We start from the raw sequence: 21596 nt of genomic DNA, 5'->3' as shown, positions 1-21596 counted from the left end.
ACCCTGTTCACTGACCCTCAGCATTTTCTGCTCCCCATGGATGATATAGTTCAACCACAGCTGCCCAGTCTATTAGCTTTAGAGTCAATGCTACTTGCTTAAGACATCAGGTCGTATACTGCCTGCTCACGTTGCTCATTAATCGGCCGACGCTGAATTTTATCTCCCGCATTAAACTACTGAAAAAGATTAAAGACCACACAATAATATCACGGAGCTCTTTTGGTGCGTTGGTCCAATATCAGTTGTCGGCAGCTGAAGGTTTTCTGCATAAAAAAATGCAGACATCAAAATCTTGACACGACTAAACATTTTAAACTCGCTCAAAGAAGAAGAAGAGAAGCAACACAAACCAATTTCCAGTTAATTTCATGCATTCCTTTTGATATTAGCCAACTTTGTGGGAGTCTTTAATTATTTACAATGGGAACTCAATTTGGCTGGCTGAGTAAACGTGATGGAAAGATTAACTGCGGTCTCTGGATATCAAGAACTCTACGGTTTTTGATGCCGTAGGACCTCAGAGCCGCATTTGATATTGTAGATCTCGGCACATCGGGAGCGCTGAGTGGGGGTATTTGGCTTGGCACTCAAATAGTTTGCATCTTATTCAGAGTCTCTAACTATCTTGGTATGATTTAATAGAGAATCGTCAACTACTTTTCTGTTTGGCTTTCCACAAGGATGGCTTGAATTGTTGTTCTCTTTGCCACTTGTAAGTCACATCGTACCAAGACGCTCAAGTTTCCCTAACGCAACTCTGGGAATGAATACCTCTTAGTTGCATAATCAAACTTAAAAACCAAAGAGCCTTAAGTGTACGTGAGAAAAACAGAGAAATCCTTGTATCCTCTCACATTAGTCTGCATGTCACATCATGGACATGAATTCAAATTTGAAATGTAACTTGTAGTTTTTAGGACCCTGCGTCCTGTACCACAGCCTTACTGCCCACCAAGAGCTCCGAGGTCACCTGACCAGCTGCTTCTTCTCTACTCCAACCAGTCATTTGAGGCATACATTTTGTTGTGCTTTTTGTGAAATGGACCCAAACGTGGAACAGACTCCCACTCCATTTGCAATCTGTTTGTGCCGGTAACTGTTGTAGATTGATATTACAAATTCGCTCGTTTCTTGAGTCCTTTCAGAAAATGTCTCCTTTTTTCCATGTGATTTTGTCTGATTTGGATCTTAAGTCTTTGTTTTTGTTCTGTTATTACATTCTTAAGCTTTTAATTGTGTGAAGCACTTTGGGGAAACTTTTCTTTTAGCTATGTACAAATGAAGTGACTTGATTTGACCTTGTTTAATTTAATGGCGTGGACCAATTTATTTTCACTTTGTGAGCCAAATTTTTAAATAACATGATGAGATTTGTTTTTATTTTAAAAATGTAGTTTTTATACTAAATCTGCTACCAAGTAAAGGCTATGGAAAGTTGTTTTTAGTCATGTCATAAGGATAAAATCTTGAATGTTTTGTGTTTCGTCTCTTTTTGTACTCAACAAAAAATACATCTTTAGAACTTTTTTGAGGTCTTTCTTTTGTTGATATGCATATGCAAATATGAAAATAAATATCTTTTTTGTCTGAGACTTCACACATTTTCTACCATGCAGATGTGCTACATTTGACTGATTCATTGGAAAAGTATTTCTCCATTTTTATCTCTAGAAGAGTTTAGCCAAGCTTTATTAGCCCGAGGTCTCCCCTTTCCAGCTCTAAGATATTGATGTTAGCAGAACAAAGGTTGTTACTGGGGGCACAGCCAGATTATTTTCAAGTCAAATTGCTTTTTTTGAAAAAAAATCCAAGTAGGCTACATGTCTCAGCCAATCTTCTAGTTGCCATGGGAAGGTAATCAAATCCTCACCACTGGAGCTTGTGCAGCAGGAAAGTATCTTATGAGGACAATCTTTTGAGACAGAAGGAAACCAGAGGAAAAGCCCCCAAAATGTCAGATGGCAGGGCATTTCTTGGGAAAACCTCAGAGATGACCGACACATCCAGAAATCCGCACATATAACCCTTTCAGAGTAACGAAGATGCAAACACACCTTCCACTCATCACGCACATATACCTCCACACTCTTGCTGTGACATTTGAAGGACAGCGGCCTGGAGGGAAAACCGGTTTCAAGAGGTTAGATGAGGCAGAGGGCCGGCCGGCCGGCCGGTCGAGGGTGTGAGGTAAACAACACCTCAGAGTTCAGTGTGCATGCCTAATGTGCTTTCTCGCGCTGACGGCTCCGCTGGGCACTGCTGCCGATGACAAGCTGTCTGCAGAAGTTCCCTCTTCTGCAGCATCTCACCGCTGTTTGTTAACTTCACTCAGCTGTCCGTGTCATCCCTGGACTCTTCCTGCTCCTGGGTCTCCATCCTGCCGTCAGCTTTCCGTTTCTCCCTTCTAACTGTTCCGACTCGGCCGGCTGTCGGGACCAATTCTTTCAATGTAAATAACGTTTGTGAAGATGAAGAGTAGACGTATAACATCTCATGGAAAGACAATCTTTTTATATTTTTATAGTCATGTGCTGGAACAAAACAACCGTTTCTGACTCAGACCGCCGTTTTTTTTTTTTTTTTTTTTTTTTTTTTTTTTGTGGTTTCATAGCAGCGGTCAAAAACATTGGGGCATTTCTTTTACCTTTGTACATTTTCTTTTAAGATGCATACTAATTATATTTCCATTTTCATTAGCAGCAATGCATACATGCAGCTCAAAATACATAAATATGTACAATTGTGAATTATACACTCGGAAAGTGTGTTTGGACAGAAGGCAAAGCAGTTTTGGTCCTGGGTTGACTATGACTTAAAGTAGAGCAGAAAAAATAGCAGACCTAACTACAGGAAAGTCAAAAACTGATAATTACACTTTTACAAAAAAATCTTGTCTTTGTGCTATGGTTAATTGTTGCCATTTTAAATAATAATAATAATAATAATAATAATAATAATAATAATAATAATAATAATAATAATAATAATAATATAAAAAAATTCTAGATCAAAATCATCTGGCTTTACCTAAATAATCCATTATCACTCCTGCCTCTGCTTATATTAATGAGAAAACTAGTCACTAACTAGTTTTCTGTCAAATTTGACATCTTTTGCCTTTCAAGTCCTTATCACATGATGGCAACGCTGAACAGGAATATGGATCCTTGGTTATTTGTGTATGCGGAGAATATTTCTGAAAAGCAGTTTGAGGTTCAGAGAAGAACAGGTGAACTTTGAGAGGTGGAAGAATTACTCATAAATAATCATACATAATAAGCTGCAATACGTGTACCCATTTACACTCTTAATGTTGTGTTTGTGGTTCTTTTGAAAAAAATGATTTACATGTGATTCATGAGGTTTCATTGATGTCTGTGCAGTGACCTGGACTAATGAGTGATGGATAATTTGGATATTAATTTTGTAACAAGTTGCTAAGGGTTGTTTCGTTCCAAAGTTTGCAAAAACTGTGTCCAGTGGTATTTTTATTTATTTATTTTTTTTTAGTACATATAGCTTTAGAAATTTCCAAATGTTTTTTGAAAAATTTTAAAAGGCCTTGTCAAAATTTTTTTTTTTTTTTTTTAAAAAAAAAAAAAAAAAAAAAAGGTAATTAGAAAAAGACTGAATAAGGGTAATGTGGTAAGATCATCTTAAGTTACTGACAACTTTTGAAATCAGACACAGTATGAGCTGTTGCACGCACAATGTATAAAGGCACACTTTGTTTGCACAAAGATTTAACGCGGTGTTACAGCTCATATCTGGCTGCTAAAAGCACATAAGAACAGGGCAAAATGTCAAAACTGAATCAAACCAGGTAAAATCCTGCTTTGCATTCTGTCTGAGCACAACTTCACAGCTATTGTATAAGATATTACTAGTGGTTTTTACCCCCCGACCTGAGTTCAATAACCTCATTTGTTCAAGTTGTCCAATTGGAGCCCATCTCTTCTTCTTTGACTGGTATCTGAGAGGGCAGAGGTGCTTTCCGATTGGGTGTTTCAGACAAATAAAAGTGGAAACAGACACTGATGAATTCTGTTCTGAGGAGCTAAAAATCACATTGACATCATTTACTCAGGGAACATACATGGAACATTTATTGCTGTGTTGTCAGGCTTAACCTTTTGATGCCATGTTCATTGACAACGGTTCGTCTTAAAAAGATGTAATAGGACAATATATCTTTGAAGCTAAAACAGCCCTTGGTTGCTTTGCCTTTTCATCTTCATCCTTATACCACAAGTATCCTCCTCACTGACAAACAGGACGCTTCAGGGAAAGGCAAGTCACTTTACCTGAAGTTATTTACACACGCACACACGCACGCGCACACTCTCACACATGTAATTGCCTTGCCCATCGAAAACAAACTCCTTACGATAAAACATAGTCATCGTTGTGATTTTGCATGATAAATGAGGTCGAAACCTCACATTTTCCCCACATCGCCTCCATGTTTTGTTCAGTCTTGGAAAAAATTAAAACTAAAATTATTATTTAAAACAACAGTCTACCTCAGGCATCAGAATCCTCTTTTTGAATGAAGCAATACTCTAAGTGGTCGAAACCAAAATAAGTTTTCATTAAAAGAGAGAGAGAGGGAGAGAGAGAGAGAGAGAGAGAGAGAGAGAAAACTTTGCACATTTTTTTTTTAAAATTAAACAATAAAATTAGAAAGGGTTGCTACAATGAGATGGAGCAGATGAGTGCATCGAAGTATCATGTGATAAAAGTAGCATACTGTATTGCAATCCCAGAACCATGCTTAAGGTGCACCAGGGTGCCCGTAACCGATATGTTGTGATGCAACTCTAAAATTAAAGCTTTCGTCGTGATGGTTTATGCTGTCAGAGGTTTTCAGTCACGAGGCTACGTGCAAAGAAAGTTGCAGCCATATTTGTGAGCTAGAATGTGAGTGAGTATGGCTGTTCCCATTTCTGGTCGTCCACAGACTTCAACTCATGGGAAACCCCCGAGACAAAAAAAAAAAAAAAAAAAAAAACTCTCAAAGTCCTTGTGGAGCAAGTATTCCCATAGGAAAATGTGCAGGGGACAATCATTTCGGCGCACACGTTTCTTTGAAATTTTTTGCTTTGTCATTTTACGCACCGCCCTCAGTTAAAAAATTTTTACAAAAATTGGAAGCCACTGGCAGACAAAAAGTCCTAGACAAGTCAAAGACACTGCAGGGATTCAATAAGGACAAACTAATGGCAATACGCAAACGTGCCTATTCTCTTGTCTACAAAAATAGTGGAATAGGAATCACATGGTCATCACCCGACATTGAAATCTTTAGTACACATCTGTATATAGATTTAAAAATCATGGTTAGATGCAATCCCATAATGCAGTCAAGGTTCTTTGCGACAGGGTCCTTTCATTTAGAATCCTTGAAGACGCTGAGAAAGGAGTGCAGTCAAAAAGAGTGCACTTAGAGCTCCATTTCAGTGCACAAAAAGTTGCTTCATGCACACACTTAGGTGCTCTCTGACAGGATTTCGAGTCCTTTCTCCCCGCCTCTCTTTCACACTTATTCCCCCGATGTTTATGAGTGAGAAATGCTGGAGATAGGATGAAAAATAACCAATTTCACGAATCACTTCATGCACAGTTTTACCTCCACTGTCCCTCAATTTATTTCCATTTTCATGACGACCAAGTTGACAGACACACAATGTCGATATACCTACAGTCAGGTTTCAGAGACACTGAGATGCGGTACAGCCAGCAATGAGGATGATTTAATTCATGCCTTGGATACCTGAGGCAGTGCTCGGGAACACAAACACAGACCCGGACCGCACCACACTGAACTTTCCATCATCCTCACATTTACGTCGGATCTAAGCCGAAGGTCTGCCAGGAAAGCCAGATATTACATCTGCCCTCCCTTTCTCAGTTTTACTTTCCACCTTGATGTATTCCATGCCAGTAGGTCCTCTACAAGCCTAAATTTAGCCCTGTCTTTGAGACACAAATGGTTTTAAGCAGAGTCTCTTGAAATGGATTGGATTTCTTATTTTCAACCCCAATAAACTTCAACTCATTAGAGAGAGGAGGAAACTGCTTCAGAGCAATACTAACTCGCTATTGCATCTTAAAGGTTTATCTCCCTAACATCCTCCTCGACTGACTTCCTGTTGTAAACAAGCACTGCTGTTTTTCAGTGTGAGCACAACTTCCCATCGGATCCTGCAGGAATACATCTCCTAAGATAGCAGAGGAGCCACTCCTCTGCCCATGGGCGTTTACTCTATGAGCCAATTCTGCGAACATCAACCACAACCAAGGCCACTCCCCTAGATAGCACATATAGGAATTGTCAAAAATGTATATAAAAAAGCTGAGGGGCAAGATGAGGATTTGGTGTTGAAATACCGAGCATCATGTTTCATCATACCTCTGTCTCACTGATGAAGCAGAGAGAGTGAGAGGAACGGCAATGGGTTTAGTTCCAAGAAATGGAAAGACGAAGAAAAACGAAACGGTAGGTTTCATCTATTTTTTCGACAAGACCCCACTGTTGTTTGGCTTGAGCTCTTCCCTTTCAAGCTGTGCTCTGCATCTTTTATTACTCCAGTTCCCTCTCCTCTCCTGCTGTCACCTAGTACTCCTGTCCAAGGGTTGGCCAAAAAGCCCTGGGGGTCCATTAGCTCCATACCCATAATTTCCCTGCGGCCTTCCCTGCACCGGGAAGAGAGCAGAAGACCCCCCTTGTCAAGGCTACCTGTGCTGTTGCACTTCTTTACTTGTCCTCCAGGGCATAGGATGGTGCTAGGCGGCAGCAAAGATGTCAGTGACACGCTGCTCAGCGCCTCTGATAAATGTTCGCTGTTGCCCGCTTGGCTGGAGCCACAGCCACCGATAGACGAGCCAATGCCTATGCCCAAGTCTTCATCTGATGGGTCAATGGAGTCGTCACGGTTGTAGCCGGGGCTTGTGCTGCCTCGTCCACTGCTCTGGCTCCGTTGGTGTCCCCTGGTGGCCAGAAGGGTTACAGAAGATGGAGGGTTCACCCTAGGCTTTAGGGCCTGAACTGGAGAGGAAATAGTAATTCTGTCTTCTGGCTGTGAGATAGGGCACATGGGTGATAAGGAAGCTGTTGGGATTGGCAATTCCAGGTTCTGCGATGGAGAAACACTGAAGCTCAGTCCTTCTTCCAGGGTTGTCTGGAGGCTGCCTTCAGAGCTGCCAGTGGCAAGGGACGAGTCACTGTGGGATGGGTACTGGAGAAAGGAGGAGCAGAAAAGAAAGAGTGAACGCATCGACTAATACGTTTTCTTTTTGTGAAAAGTGCAACTGCTCACATTAATTTCATTCTCATTCATCACCCTATGTGCTTTTCTTCCACTGTTTTATTTAGTTTTGTAACCTCCCCCTGCTTACTTGTGCACAGAGCATCTTTCGAGGGGCTCCAGGGGAACGGAAAGAGACCCAAGAGGCTGGGGAGGTCAGCCTGAGGCCTCTTGACAAACGCAGGCTCTGACTGCGCGGAGGTACAGGGATGGCTGCTCCTGCGGAGTGGAAAAACTCAGCAGGCAGATGAAAGAGGGTAGAAATGCCACTGGCCCCCTTTTCCTCGTCTCCTTTGCCTCTTTCCTTGCTGCTGATGTTGGAAATCCCACCTTCAGGAGAGAACCGCAGTGATTCATTTCTAGACGTCTTTTTGTGAAGTCTCTCTTTTATCTGCGCAAGTCATCTGCTTCAGCGATGTATTTTAAATTTGATTTTGGTTATTTTAATTTAACAGCCATTCTGGAAGCATGATAATAAGCACAAGGTATGAATATAGAAGAGCAAATTATTCCAGCAGTTTTGTTTTTTCCCCGTCTCTAGGAGTTTATTACTGCAGTAAAGCATTCAGTATTTGTTTTTGGCTTTGACTTTATTTAGTTTAACATTTATATATCTCAGTTCAATCTAAACCTGACGCACTACTTCAACAAAACAATGCTACGCTTGTCATAATGTTTAGTATTACGTTTTTACCTACCTCTTCTTCTCAACGGGCTCATGAAGTGGTGAGCAAATCAAAACATCACCTCAAACCACACTTTGATTCATTTGATCGATCATGGCAAGATTGAAACACAACTTTCTTCAAAAACAGCCTTGTGGGAATTTACTGACCAGGGGAGCAGAGAGGTGAGCACATCTTTGTGCGGTATGTTTGCATTTCCATCTCTTGCAGTTCAGTCTCAGTCTCTGTGTCCGAGCCGGAAGCCCTGCAGTGCAGGGACGCCCCCTGACCTTGACCTTGTTCCTCAGTCTGACAGCCACCTCCATGGCCGCCTCCTCCACCACCGGCCTCATCAGAGTTATGGGAGCTGCTGCTGCACCTTCCCTAAAGTAGAACAAGAAAGGGCGCAAAAAATCTTCAATAAGAATGAATGTGATTGTCTGTGTTAATGCAGATTAATATGTGAACTCTTTTTTTTGGTCAAAAACGGCCAGTTTTCCATAACGAAATCTTAGATTTATGGAGTAAGAAATTTAATGTGTAATAACAGGTCACATGTGTAAAATGACAAATAAGAACACTTAAATGTGGTCCATAAAGTCTAATGGGTTTTTCCAAAGGGACAAGTCAAGTTTAAACTATTGTACACGCAATGTGACAATTCCTGGTTGAGAACAAAATTATTAGAAAATGAGAACAGAACAGTCCCTGAGGCTTTGCACGGATATTAAACATGTCCTCTGATTTACATCATTCCACTGGCTTTTCATTTAAGTGCCTCTTTAAACAGTGGGAAATTATTATTAGGAGCTATTATCATGCTAATGTTTTGATATAAGAGAAAAAAAAAAGATCAAGCGGGGGATTTCTGTTTCTAATACACATTGTCTTGGAGAAATGCACATGCACTTTCCTGTATACAACCACAACCATTAATGTATTTTACTGCTCTGATGTGACAGACCAATATAAAGTAGTACAATAATTTTGAAGTAAGAAACAAACAAAACTTTCAAACTTTCAAATCAATTTTTTAAGAAAAAAAAAAAGAGTCATTGTTATTTTCTGTCTGCTGAGCATGTTGTGCCATTTGAGGGTCAAAGGAATATTTAGTAAACAGTGGATCACTGGACATGCACACAGTATTGGTGTCAAAAGTTTTATGTCGTGAAAAACCGAATTTTGGAAGTGTGTGTTTTTCCTATCCATGTTTTTTATTTGCAGTGATGTAATTTATTTTTGCTAGTATAAAGACCTGAACATAGTTTTGTATTTTGTCTGCATGATTACATGAATATCACAGATTAAATAAGAACAGTTAAGGAATTAGAAACTAAGTAGGGGTTTTTACCATATACTTTTTTTTTTTTTTTACTTTTACCTGAGTAATTTTAAAGCATTACTTCAATATATTTTTACTCAAGTAGAAGTAAATAATGCTCATTTAGTAGGATATTTTGGCTACTCCACCCACCTTTGAGCATGCCTATACTATATCTTATTAAGTTTGCAATAAAACTCTTAATTTTTAAATGACAGATTGAACAATATTCCTTGAGAGGTCCAAATTTGGGATGTTGTTTAAAAACCTGATCACACTTTAACCTTCTTCACAGTCAATCCAAGTGCATCTGAATAGCACGTTTAAAAATTTGCTTCACAGCAAAAACGCAAGTAATATGCATCTTTCTGGAATTGTAAGTTATGGTAGGTATAATGGGATTAATGTGAACAATATGAGCTTCTGCTTACATGAGTTTATTCCGTCCTTGTAATAAAAAAAGGCCACCGTCGCTTGTATATTAGCAGTAGCTCGTAGCGGCAGTGAGACTGCAGTTCTGTTTCCGTCCCCTCAGAGAGCAGCATATCGATTGTCATTAATTTACTGTAGATTAACCCTAAACTCAGTATTTCAGTGAGGCATAATGGTTATAGAGAAACGCTCTCCATCCTACAGGGGAGTGAGAACATAATTTGACTCCGGAAAGAGATTAATACGCTACCTGCATGACGTGATTTCTAAACTATGCCGTGCTCAGTTTACATTTTCTCATTTATTAACCCCCCCTTCTTCTCCTCTTACTCCAATCATTCTCTTAAAACGCAGGGGCAGAGAATCAAAGTCGTACTTTCTGATTGCGCCTTTATCTGGGTATCCAGAAACAAGAAGCATTACCCTGTTACAAAGAAAATGATAAGGGACAGAGATAGAGGGGCTGGAGGAAAGTGCAGGACAGGTGTGTAATTACCAGAGATGTAAAGGTGAAGCATTACAGATAATTTCTTCACGGTGAGACTAAGTCAAAGAAAGGTAGGCATGAGAACCAGCGAGGAAAAGAGACTAAAGGGAGCATGTGGCAAGGATTTATTCATGAGATGGCCTGAAGTGGTTAGAGACTGTGGGCTCCTCAAAGACAAGATATTTTATCCTGATACACGCAGAGCAAGAGATAAAGAGGCCTTCTGAACACAATATCTATATTAGAAATATAACTATAACTAAACTGAAACCACTGAAACAAAGCAGAGGTATCGTTAACACCCGTCCCCAAGGCAATCCAGAGAACTTCTATTTGCAGCTATTATTTCTAAGGTGAACTATTAAAGGACTTAATCAAATATACAAGGAAATCACTAAAAAAACTTTTCAATTAAAAAAGGCTTCGATAGGAGTTCTGTTAAAAGAAGGGAAGCTCATATTTCTTCAATTAATTATTAAAGAGACAATGGAAAAAATCTGAATGAAATTATTACATAAAGGTAAAGCTAAAATCCACAGGTTTTATATTATATATTTTATATGATGTATTAAATCAGGTTTATCTGTACTGCACATACCAGCAACATGTCATTGAAAGTGCTTTACATGATAAAAACATATCACGATGAACAAACAAAATCTAAACAATACATTACAGTGCAATTCTGAGATCCACAGCCAGAGAGGACACGAAAAAAAACAAAACAAAAAGAAAAACAGATCTTTTTCAGGCATTTGGCAGTTTACATCTGAGGGTAAAGAGTGTGTTTTTGGTATCTTTTCCAGCTCCTTTGAGTTACCGTTTCTCCTGTAATATGGGGTGTTTTCTCGTTCAACCTCAGTTTAAACTCACCTTCCCGTCTTGCATCAGCAGTATGTAGCTGGTGTGTTCGTCCAGGCTCAGGTCGTCAGGGAGAGCAGGAGACGAGGACTTATCCGAGAGTGGCTCCGACTTCAGCGACGCCTGCTCAATCTCTGCCATTCTGATCTGCTGCAAAGAGTTTATTTCACTTACTGATGCCTTTAAAAGCCACAGAAACACGAAACGGTGACCACTTCCATCATCCTGGAAGAACACAATCTCATTAATCCTCACTGTGACTATCCCTAGCATGGAAGACCTTAAATATTTACGTGAGTATCTGCATGAAAAAATACAAAGATCTTGCGGGATTTATTTACGTATTTTTTTGATTACTCGTTAGCTCTAATATACCAGCAAAAGCGTCACAGACAAAAGAGACAAAACCTCCTCCAAGATGCACCAGTTGTTGACAATTCAGAGGCAATAATGCTGTGGGATGTGTCTGTAAAGAGAGCATGGTGAGACATTTCAAGCAAGTATTTTGTAATCATCATCTAAACCAATGTGTCTCATTTTCTAAAGTGATATTAGAGATTTTTTTTTTTTTTTTTAAAAACTCCTTGAAACCAGTTTTCTTTAATTCGCAGAACATGCAGATCAGCTCATGTGCGCTTTCTCAGCAATATTTCAAAACACGCCGAAATCGGAGATGCTGTCTGGGCATCCCGGCAGTATTTCTTCGAGATGGCAGAGCAATAAATAGTCAGCGTGAGCGGGGTGGATTAACCGCAGCACTTAAAGCGGGCCAAGTGAAATTCAATGGAGCGAGGCTGGTTAGCCATGTATTAACACGTGCACAAAGAGGCTCATAAAGAGAGATTCACTGCTGATATGAGCCAGTTAATCACCACTGCCACAGATCCCAAAGAGAGCGAGTGAGAGAGAGAGAGAGACGTAATGAAGCAAAGCAAAGACACAAGGCACAAGCACAGCAAAGCGACTCATTAGCTCAGAGAAACACTTCACAGTTGTGCTGTTTTGATTCATGTAGTGGCCCTCGCTTGTGGTACTTTGTGGCAGCACCGTATCTGACTCGTGTCTCATAGGTGGGCAATAAATAGCCTCGACAAAGACCCCTGCAAGCTTCCAGCAGGTGTTTTTATCGACGCGTAACAGAAACTACGTCTTTCTTCTTGTGCTCTTCGCCGTGCCTTCGGGGCGAACACGGGAGTACAAAAGGCGGAGGAAACATTTCTGCTCCAGAAGTTTGTTCGGGAACTCGATGGGCAACGGCAAACTGTAAGTATTCACTTCAGTGTAAGAAAAGGGAGGATCGTTCAACAGAAAAAGGGGGACAGAAGAGGAATGAAATCTCTCGTGACCAAAGCACACGAGTCACACTGGCACACCGTTTGCTGTATCATGTGACCTCCAACCCCCGCAGGAGCGGCAATCGCAAGGCAATTTCCTACCCAACACACAAAGGTTAACAACAGGCTTTACGGTAAATGCACTGCTGTGATTACAAATGAAACAATATAGAAGGACGCTGGTCTAAAGGAAGCATAAGGTCAACACATGCAGCTAAATTAATGGTAAAGGTTGAACTGTCACTTTCAGGTTGCCTCGAGGGCTCTTTACAGAGAAACACGATGAATTATTCTCCTCTTACACACATTAAGCCCAGATTTCCAGTAGGGCCTTTTAGACTCTCCAGGCCTGTGAAGGCTTCACCATCTAACAGTAATCTGTAGAAAGATTAGCTGTACAAGCCCAAACTGTCACATATAAAAATGATATCTTTCTACATTTGCCACCTTTTGTTGAGCTATAAGATGTAAGTTCAATGTATTTCTTGTGGATTTAATGTGATACACCAAAACAAAGTCGTGGTTAACTGTCTGCGTTTGCATATAACGCCCCTGGGTTAATGAGTGTTTCTCTACCAGCTTTCCACATCCTTTAACTCAGAGTTCGATTTTTTTTTTTTTTAATATCTCAAACTCTCTTCAGATGGAGATCCCCTGTGACCATCAGTATCAAATATTCTTCGTTGGATCAAACTCTGGCTTCGACTGGACCATTCAAACAATTCTGTCCGTTTTAATCTCTGCTTTTCTGTTGCAGATACAGCCGGATGTTTAGGATGGCAAACCTCCACCCCAGTCTTAAGTCATTTGTAGCCACTCACAATATTTCTCTTGTATTTTTCTCCTGCCCTCTTCCCACCAACTCTGCTCATGACAGATTCTCTCAACCTGAGCTATGGATCTCTATAATTACCATGAACATGTTGGCAGCCTTTCTGACTAGATGATTAGTGAGTGAGTGTTTTTCACTTGTAAGACATTTTTAAAACTGTAATTGAATGTTCTTACAGCCTTGATATGTTTAAAGCTTGGGATATAGTTTTTTTTTTTTTTTTTTAAACCAAACCCTGCTTCATACCCCTTCATAACTTTATCCTTGACTTGTTTGTTGTGTTTCTTGGTCTTCATGTTTTTTGTTCACTAGCGAACAAATTTCTAAGGCCTTCACAGAACAACTGTGCTTTTACTGAGATTAAATTACACATAAGTGGACTTTATTTATTAGGTAGGTGACTTTTTAAGGGTTTTTTTTAACACTGTGTTTGATTTTAAGGGAGTCATAGTACAAAGTGTCCAACCTTTTTTTTTTTTTTACATCAAATAAATTCCTAATAAAATACACTGACGCTTGCCATCGAAATGTGAAAACACAAAAGGAGGTTATGGATACTTTGCAAGGCACTTAGCGCTCAAAATAAACCGAAGCGGAACCACTCTGGACCCGACGTGGCAAATCAGAGACCGAGCGCGGATAGCAAAAGGAGTGGAAGTGCACAGAGAGGAGAGGAAACATGTAAACGAGAGAGAGAGAGAAGATTGATGGTCTGACAGCAGCTGCAGACAGGCAGAAAGCGAAGCTGACAGGTGAGGAGGTGTAGATCCCAGTTACTTCCTCCTCTGAGCTGACCCGCTGCACTTTGTCACTGTGATGGACAACACTCGCACAGGACAGTATGTTTCTAAGTGCTTGTTGAATGCAAGACTTTCCTGTTAACAAGACACCTTGGAATAAAAACTCAAGGAGACTGTGGGTGGCCGTGTGTGTGTGTGTGTGTGTGTGTGTGTGTGTGTGTGTGTGTGTGTGTGTGCTCTCATGCAAGCATACAGTCATGAAGGATGGGTGCATTTGTGAGCTCATGCAGAGTGGCCTCAGTAATCCATTAAACAGCCATGCAACATGGTTTTATCAGTGTATTTTCATATGGCATGCAAATGCATCTTCCTGAGTATGACCCTGATTTGGAGTGTACCGCATATAGATGTTTATTATATGGGTTTTCTAGGAATAATCAAGAATAAATCCAGAATTAATTGGATGGTCTACCTACACACCAGTCCATTACAGTCTGAAATCCATCAGCTGGCAAAATCGTCCATATTTGTACGGATAAGTATTTACGAAGGCTGATATTTAGGTATACAATTTCTGTTCTGACTCGTCATTAGGGCTCAAATGTAATACAAACACGTTAAAATTAATCATTGCATACATTTTTTGTCCTAGCTACGCATAAAAAAATATGTGCAGAAATTTTTCATACCCAGTAGATTTATATTAGGTTTTCCATATTTTACGTCAGTGAAAAGCAAGTGAAATCGCAAACATTTTTCATTCTTTTGGTGGCAAAAGAATGAAATGACATTTATTAACTTCAAATACTGCTTTCCCCAACAACACACAACGTGATAAAGCAAAAACAAGTAAGGCCATTTTTTTTTTTTTTTCCTCAAGGAGGTACAAAAGCAATTGCGTATTGAAGTACTAGAAGACAATGACGAACATTGAATGTAGTTGTTAGCCCTGAAAGCTACAGCAGCACTGAAGAAACAAGACAAACTTTTTGCATTGCCTCATTGTAGATATAAGTCTTTGGGGGGGGGAGAGAGATTGTAGTCAGAATAAAAATACCCAATATTTCATTTTTTAAATTATTTTAAGTCCAATAAGAAAAAAAAAAATATTCCTCTTTAAGGTTTAAGAGCAAAGTAAATTATAATCTTAACACATCTTAATTTTAAATGAAAATTAGAACATTTAGTGCTTTAGTTTGAGGCCTAAATATTTGAGTTTTTTTATGCACAGTTATTCATTTATTACACAGTTATTCTATTGAGGAAAATGTATGGTGGCACTGCATGAAGACACAATCCCCTTGGTTACTCTTAAGTTAAAACACTTTGCAGTTTTGTAGCAATATAGGCTGTTTTTGTCTTTCTTACAAAGAGCCACAATATGTTTCTAAAGTCACTGACCCGTTTTATTGTCGTCCAGTCAGGTTTGCAGGGGTTCCTGGATGTTTTTTTTTCCATTAAACATGTTCTTTTGTCATTAGTTTACAGGTAAACTGTGCTTGAACCAGTAACATTGTCTATTTTAATCTACATCTCAACAGCAGGTCTGATTTACATTCAGTGAAAAAGTAGTGCAGTTCGAGAAGCTCAGATGTAGTTGGGGAAGTATTGCTCTCGTTCATTAAGCCTATGGATTTCTTGCTAAAGCTCATTTTATTGCAAGTAATTCCACTAAGAGGAGGCTAATCTAGCTAATATTGTTGTTGCTTTGTTTTTTATTTTTTCCCTCTTTTACCAAGATGTCTGTATATGAGGTGTGAGGAGATGAAAATGGCCATAATTAACAAAAAATGGTTAATGAATATTTAATTGCTCAGAAAAGTTTTAGATCTTTTTTGCTTCTGTTCAGCTTTTTTAAAAACTTAAACCTTCCATATTCTCATACACAGCCCTGCCCAGGGTTGTGCATGTGCGTATATGTGTGTGTGAGTGTGTGTGTGTGTGTGCCGAATAGTGTTTTACGTGTGTTCAGCGTGGTACCTCTTGCGGGTGGCCCTTGCAGTCTTTGCAGACAGGCGGAGAGGAGTAATGGTGGAAGACGGAGCCGGAGAGGTTGTCGATCATCAGCATCTCCCCATCTATTGTATCCTTGATTAGGAGAGATACGCTGTCCAACCACTGGCTCTCCTGGAACACATACACGCACACACGCAAACAAACACGCGCACGCACGCACGCACACGGACAGAAACGCACACGGGACGGAGGCCAGCAGACCAGGATGCACGCAGGCGCAAACATGTGCACATGCGGACATGCGAGGACAAAAAAACACGCAGGGAAATGCATACACCATTGAAAGGATTATTAAAGAGCCCGTGCGCACACGCAAGGCAGGCTTTCGCCCCTTTTTTTTTTTATTAATCTACGTTCACAAACTGCAATTAGTCATTCATATACAGTGCCTTGCAAAATTATTCACACCCCTGATATTAATTATCACATTTTTACATTTTGTTTTTTGGGGACATTGTGTCGTCGACCAACACAAAACAGTTCATTACTGTAAAGCTGAGGAAAAAGTTACACTACTTTTATTTTGCCTATATAGTAAGTAAAAATCTAAAAGGTTTTCAGTTCTTTCACGTTTATTTGGTTTGGTACAAAATATTTCATTACACAGTTTAGGTGACTGATGGACGGTCTCAAGATTTTGGCAGCCTTCACCAGGTTTAACTCTGAAAAAAAAAAAAAAAAGCATGCCCACAGCATGATGCTGCCACCTCCTTATTTCACCATGGTGATGGTGTGTTATGTGCTATGCTAGTTTTCAATCTCTGAGGCCTTTGCCACACAGCCAAATTGTGATTCAGTTATGCACAGCTGGGCTTGATTTAATTATCGAGCAAAAACTAAAGAGAATTAGTTACAGGCATTTATCTTTCTTAGGAGTTATAAGAATAAAATTCACTCAGCAAACATTTCTAAGCTTAAATAAGTTTGAAAGCTACGTACACTTTTCCTGCCACATCACAGCAATGTTTTATTCCAGGTTGGTCTGTCACATAAAATATGAAAATCTATTGAAGTTTAACGTTTTCATGTGAGAAAAAAAAAAGATAAATAAATGGAGGTTTGAATATTTTTGCAAAGCACTGTTCTCGTTCACCTCTACAGCGGTAAACGTTGTACTGTAAGGATACACAAACGATTCATAGACAAAAAATTATGAGGCAATTTGTTTTGTTGCTCGAAAGCATTGTCAGTGATTATGTAGCAATCATTCTCTCCTCTTTATAAATCTTTACTGTTTCAAAAAAAAAGAAAAAGAAAGAGAAAGAAAGACAAGATCTCGAGTAATAAAGCTCCAAATGCTCATTAGTCGAGCCACATCTAATTTTACTATCAAATCCTTGGGCGCTCAGTGTGAAGCAATTACGTTTGATATATCACCTCAATTAGGCTGTTCAATACCTTGTTGAAACAGTTTTAGATTTAGGTATTTGCTTTTTGCTCTGGGTATATTATAAGCTTTAAAGTAATTGAGCTTGAATCACTCAGGAATTTTATTTTTTTATTTTTTTATTGTCATCAATGATCCCCGCTTGCTTGAATCTCGTCTGCTAGATTTATTTCTGGAGACGCGTGCTACCGTAGCAGCGAATTGAAACTGCTTTGAGAACGAATATTCAAAACATGAATTCACTTCAGTTGAATGCATTGTGCCCGTAGCCAAAAAAAAAACACTGTATTACATCAGAAGATATTTCCCAAAAGACACTGTGGAAATAAGGTCACTCCTCTTCAATTCCCGAATAAGCCCATTTTTATTATAAAATTCTGCAATGGTGCTTATGGGACTATACTTAGATCTGTTATGCAAACACACACCATCTCATATGACTCACACGGCTTTATTACGTTTAGCCATGACTTATGTTTTCAAAAAAAAAAAAGAAAAAAAGAAAAATGTGGGGGTTAAGATTTCAAAAGATTTCAAAAGCCGACCTACTGTACTGTGAGCTGCACATTACAGGAGTGTTGTTGGTTTATGAAATAAAGCTGAAGAGCCACAAAGTGACTCTGCTGAAGCTAGCTTGATACATGCAAGTGTGGAAAAAAACAAAACAAAACAAAAAAAAAAAAACACAAACTCTGTAATTCACAGGGAGGCTTTGAATATTTTGTTGAATGTGTAGGTGGCACTTAATATGAAAAAATAATGTTTGATTGACTGCCGTTGTCTGTGTGCTGGCCCCCATTAATAACTGTATTAGTGGACAACAATGGGCTTGTCTGGAGGGACTGGAAGTTGGGAGTAAGAGAGGAGAGAGCTGAAATTAATTACTGCCTCTATCTGACTGTCACTGGCTCAGCCATTATCTCTCCTCTCTTGTTCCTGGACTGTAACAGTGTGTGTGCGTGTGTGTCAACTTCCTGCAGTGTAACCTTTGTAGCTTGTGCAGTTCTTTAGCAATGTTTCTGCGTAAAGCTAGACACAATGAAAAGTCCTAAAAGAGTCCATCAGCGGTAGATGAAATTAGTGTCTTCCGTTCGTAAAGGGCTCCTTGCCCTGACATGCAAAACTCTGAGCACCACTCAGTTAAATAGAGGCACCTTCAGCCGGCCTAAAGTTAAGGAGGAAACATTTAAAGAAAAATTATTATTGAAATCTTTCCTGTCTTAAAATGACAGAAGAGAAAGCAAAACCATGCAAAGATGCAACGTCTCAAATCTTGATACCCCAACAGATTTGAGGTTTAAGACCCTAATTAGTCAAGCTGATGACGTATTTAAGCAATTTCGAAAAATCACAGAAGATTAAATGTTTACGGCTGGAAGGACATGCACATATTCCAAGGGAACTAATTACGACATTTTTTTTTTTTTTGGAGGTAAAACAGTAACTGTTTATGGACAATAAAGCTGGTTAAGTAAAACTGCATGAAAGCAGCAGCGGCGGCGGCAATGCACAAACTGCAGAGTCAATCTGCCTTTGCTGCATCCTCACCAAAAAAAAAAAAAAAACCCTTGCAGAATGAGTCTAGTCTATTTATGAAACAACTCTGGGGCAAACAAAGCAGTCAAGGGATGCTCATTGTGTACAACGGTCATTTCATTTCACAGAAGGCAGAGTCGATCCTCTCAACTGTTAGGCAGCGAAAGAAAGAAGGTAGCGAGTGAGCTCACATCAACCAACACAGTGGAAAAGAAACCAAAGATTGCTTTTTAATGAATAAAAAAAAATGTAAATATTCCTGGTCAAAATGTTTGCACTTTTTCCTATTTGTCTTATTTATCTTTCACAAACCAAAGGTCTTCGTTTGAAAATCCACGCTGCATGTCGATGTAGAAACACGACTTTAAATTTGATTCTTCCCTCAAGAATTGCAGATATGTTATCAGTTTTGAGAAATTCCCCAGTTTGCTCAGGAACCAGAGTTTGCTGAGTAAATATGCTCTCTTGCTGAACACTTCATCTGCCAAATTTGTCCGGAAAGCCAGAACAATTGTGATCCTATAAAAATAAACCAGTGCACAATTCCTGCAGTATGATTAAAATAATTTCATAAGGAATTATTTTCCTTAACATGTAGAGCCCTTGAGTAGAAAAAAAGTGGTCAGAAGATCAACAATCTGTCAGTAAATGTATGAAAGAAAAAAAAAAAAAAGATTTATTAAAAACTGTTTTCCCCAAAGAAAAATTGGAAATGGAAGGGATTCCTCCAACTTGCAAATCATTAATTCGAGTAATGTGATTTTCAGTGCACAAACAAGCAGCAGGAAGTCACAGATCCCAAAGACAGCTCTGCATAGAGAGCAGTCATTCTTGAAATGCTGATGAACAACACCGGCTAAAAATTACTTTTGGGAACACTGGGACTCTCAACAGAGCAGAACTGCATTCAAGACTTTATATTTGCATCAGACAGATATTCTAAATTAACGTTATAAGTTTTGTTCTTGTCAGATTGGCAACATTTGAGACGGAGGAAATCAGTTTTTCTGTCATAATTTGTAAGTGTTTTGGACCTGCATCTGTGTTTCTAACTCTGACAATTTCTTTATTATTTACATAGATCTGGTCTGAGTCCATTCCTCTGGGTGTTTACTTCTAGCATACACACAATTTTTGAACAACTTTTGATCAACTTTTCTGGATAGACGAGTTTTTTAACTCTTAAACTATTAAGCAAATGAGTATTTTTTTTACTGCACTCGAGCACCTAAAGTAACATTCACGGTAGCACACAGCAAAAAAACCCAAGGAATCGGGCTGTGTATAAAATACGCTGGTCTGCTTGATCCCTTACTGCATCACTCTGGAGAAAGAGAAAACAGAGCAGGGAGGATGGATATAGAAAAAGCGGGGGTGGATCCTGCCACTGCATTAACTTCCTTTGTCAGCCAGCACCGAACTAAAAATGGCTCTACGCAGCCAAGATTAGCTCTACAAAGGTGAAACTCCTCTCGGCAGAGGGTGAGTCATCTTCATGTTTGTGGATATCTCAGGTGATCATTGGATATTTCATAATAGGAGCGTGAGTCTCTGCGGACTGTCTCTTTCTTACACACTGGTCTAGGAAGTGAGATTATAATTAACCTGCAAACAGGAACCTGCAAGAACCCAAAATGGGAAAAAAAAAAACAGAGGAAAAAAAAAATACTCCACTCTGTAACAAAGGCTGCTCTAACTGCTAACGCAAAAAAAAGTAACTTAAATTATATATGACATAACTCTGTCTTTCATGTTTTCCGTGAAAACATGAAAGACAGATGATCTGATCCAAATAGTAAACTCATCGCTCTCTTCAGGTGTGTTCCCCCAGGCTTTGAAAACAGCTGCTATCAAACCACTGATAAAAAAGAACAATCTGGACAAATCACTACTGCAGAATTACAGGCCGATCTCCAACCTCCCATTCATCAGCAAAATTATTGAAAAAGCAGTTTTTAAACAATTAAATAACTTCCTAACAATAACCAACTGCTTTGACTCCTTCCAGTCTGGTTTTCGTGCTCACCACAGCACGGAGACGGCCTAGTCAAAGTGTTCAATGACATCCATATAAATACAGACTGTGGGAGAACCACAGTGCTGGTTCTGTTGGACCTCAGTGCTGACCAGGACATTTTACTGAATCGACTGGAGAGTTGGGTTGGACTCTCCGGTCCAGAGCTCAGCTGGTTTGAATCTTACATAAAGAACAGGGATTTCTTTGTTTCAATTAGAAACTTTTCATCAGAGAGGTCAAAGGTCACATGTGGGGTACCCCAAGGTTAAATCCTAGGACCTCTTCTTTTCAATATTTATATGCTCCCACTGGCTCAGGTTATAACAGGAAATAGGATTAGCTACCATAACTATGCGGATGATACACAGCTCTACATCATGATGTCACCAGGTGACCTTTGACCCCATCCAATCACTGAATAGATGCTTAGAACAGATAAATGTGTGGATGTGCCAAAACTTTCTCCAGCTGAACAGAAACAAAACTGAAGTTATTATCTTTGGACCTAAAGAGGAGCGAACTAGAATCAGTGCACAGCTTCAATTATTACAACTAAAAACCAATGATCAGCCCGAAACCTGGGAGTAGTGATGGACTCTGACCTGACCCTTCAGAGCCACATTAAGACAGTCACAAAGTCGGCCTTCTGTCATCTGCA

The 21596-nt window shown here is 39.5% G+C and overlaps 1 protein-coding gene across 4 annotated transcripts in view; it reads right to left on the bottom strand.

The window, feature by feature from the left end:
* Nucleotides 1-3611: 3611 nt before the first annotated feature.
* The window catches only part of LOC106952348 (voltage-dependent T-type calcium channel subunit alpha-1I-like), a 71484-nt gene continuing 53499 nt past the window's right edge, over nucleotides 3612-21596 (bottom strand). The window contains exons 28-32 of one of the 4 annotated variants that reach the window (XM_015040399.1): nucleotides 15963-16109; nucleotides 11089-11223; nucleotides 8146-8359; nucleotides 7402-7640; nucleotides 3612-7241 (exon numbers count right to left, since the gene is read on the bottom strand). In XM_015040399.1, coding sequence (XP_014895885.1) covers nucleotides 6510-7241; nucleotides 7402-7640; nucleotides 8146-8359; nucleotides 11089-11223; nucleotides 15963-16109 — 1467 coding nt within the window. In that variant the 3' untranslated portion in view covers nucleotides 3612-6509. Of the gene's footprint in view, nucleotides 7242-7401; nucleotides 7641-8145; nucleotides 8360-11088; nucleotides 11227-15962; nucleotides 16110-21596 lie in introns of all 4 variants that reach the window. The other 3 variants (XM_015040400.1, XM_015040401.1, XM_015040402.1) reach the window with 3 other exon arrangements.

Source organism: Poecilia latipinna, unplaced genomic scaffold (genome assembly GCF_001443285.1).
Source record: "Poecilia latipinna isolate Pla-1442-1.1 unplaced genomic scaffold, P_latipinna-1.0 Scaffold509, whole genome shotgun sequence".
NCBI classification, from domain to species: Eukaryota; Metazoa; Chordata; class Actinopteri; order Cyprinodontiformes; family Poeciliidae; genus Poecilia; species Poecilia latipinna.
This window is presented reverse-complemented; position numbering and strand designations above follow the sequence as displayed.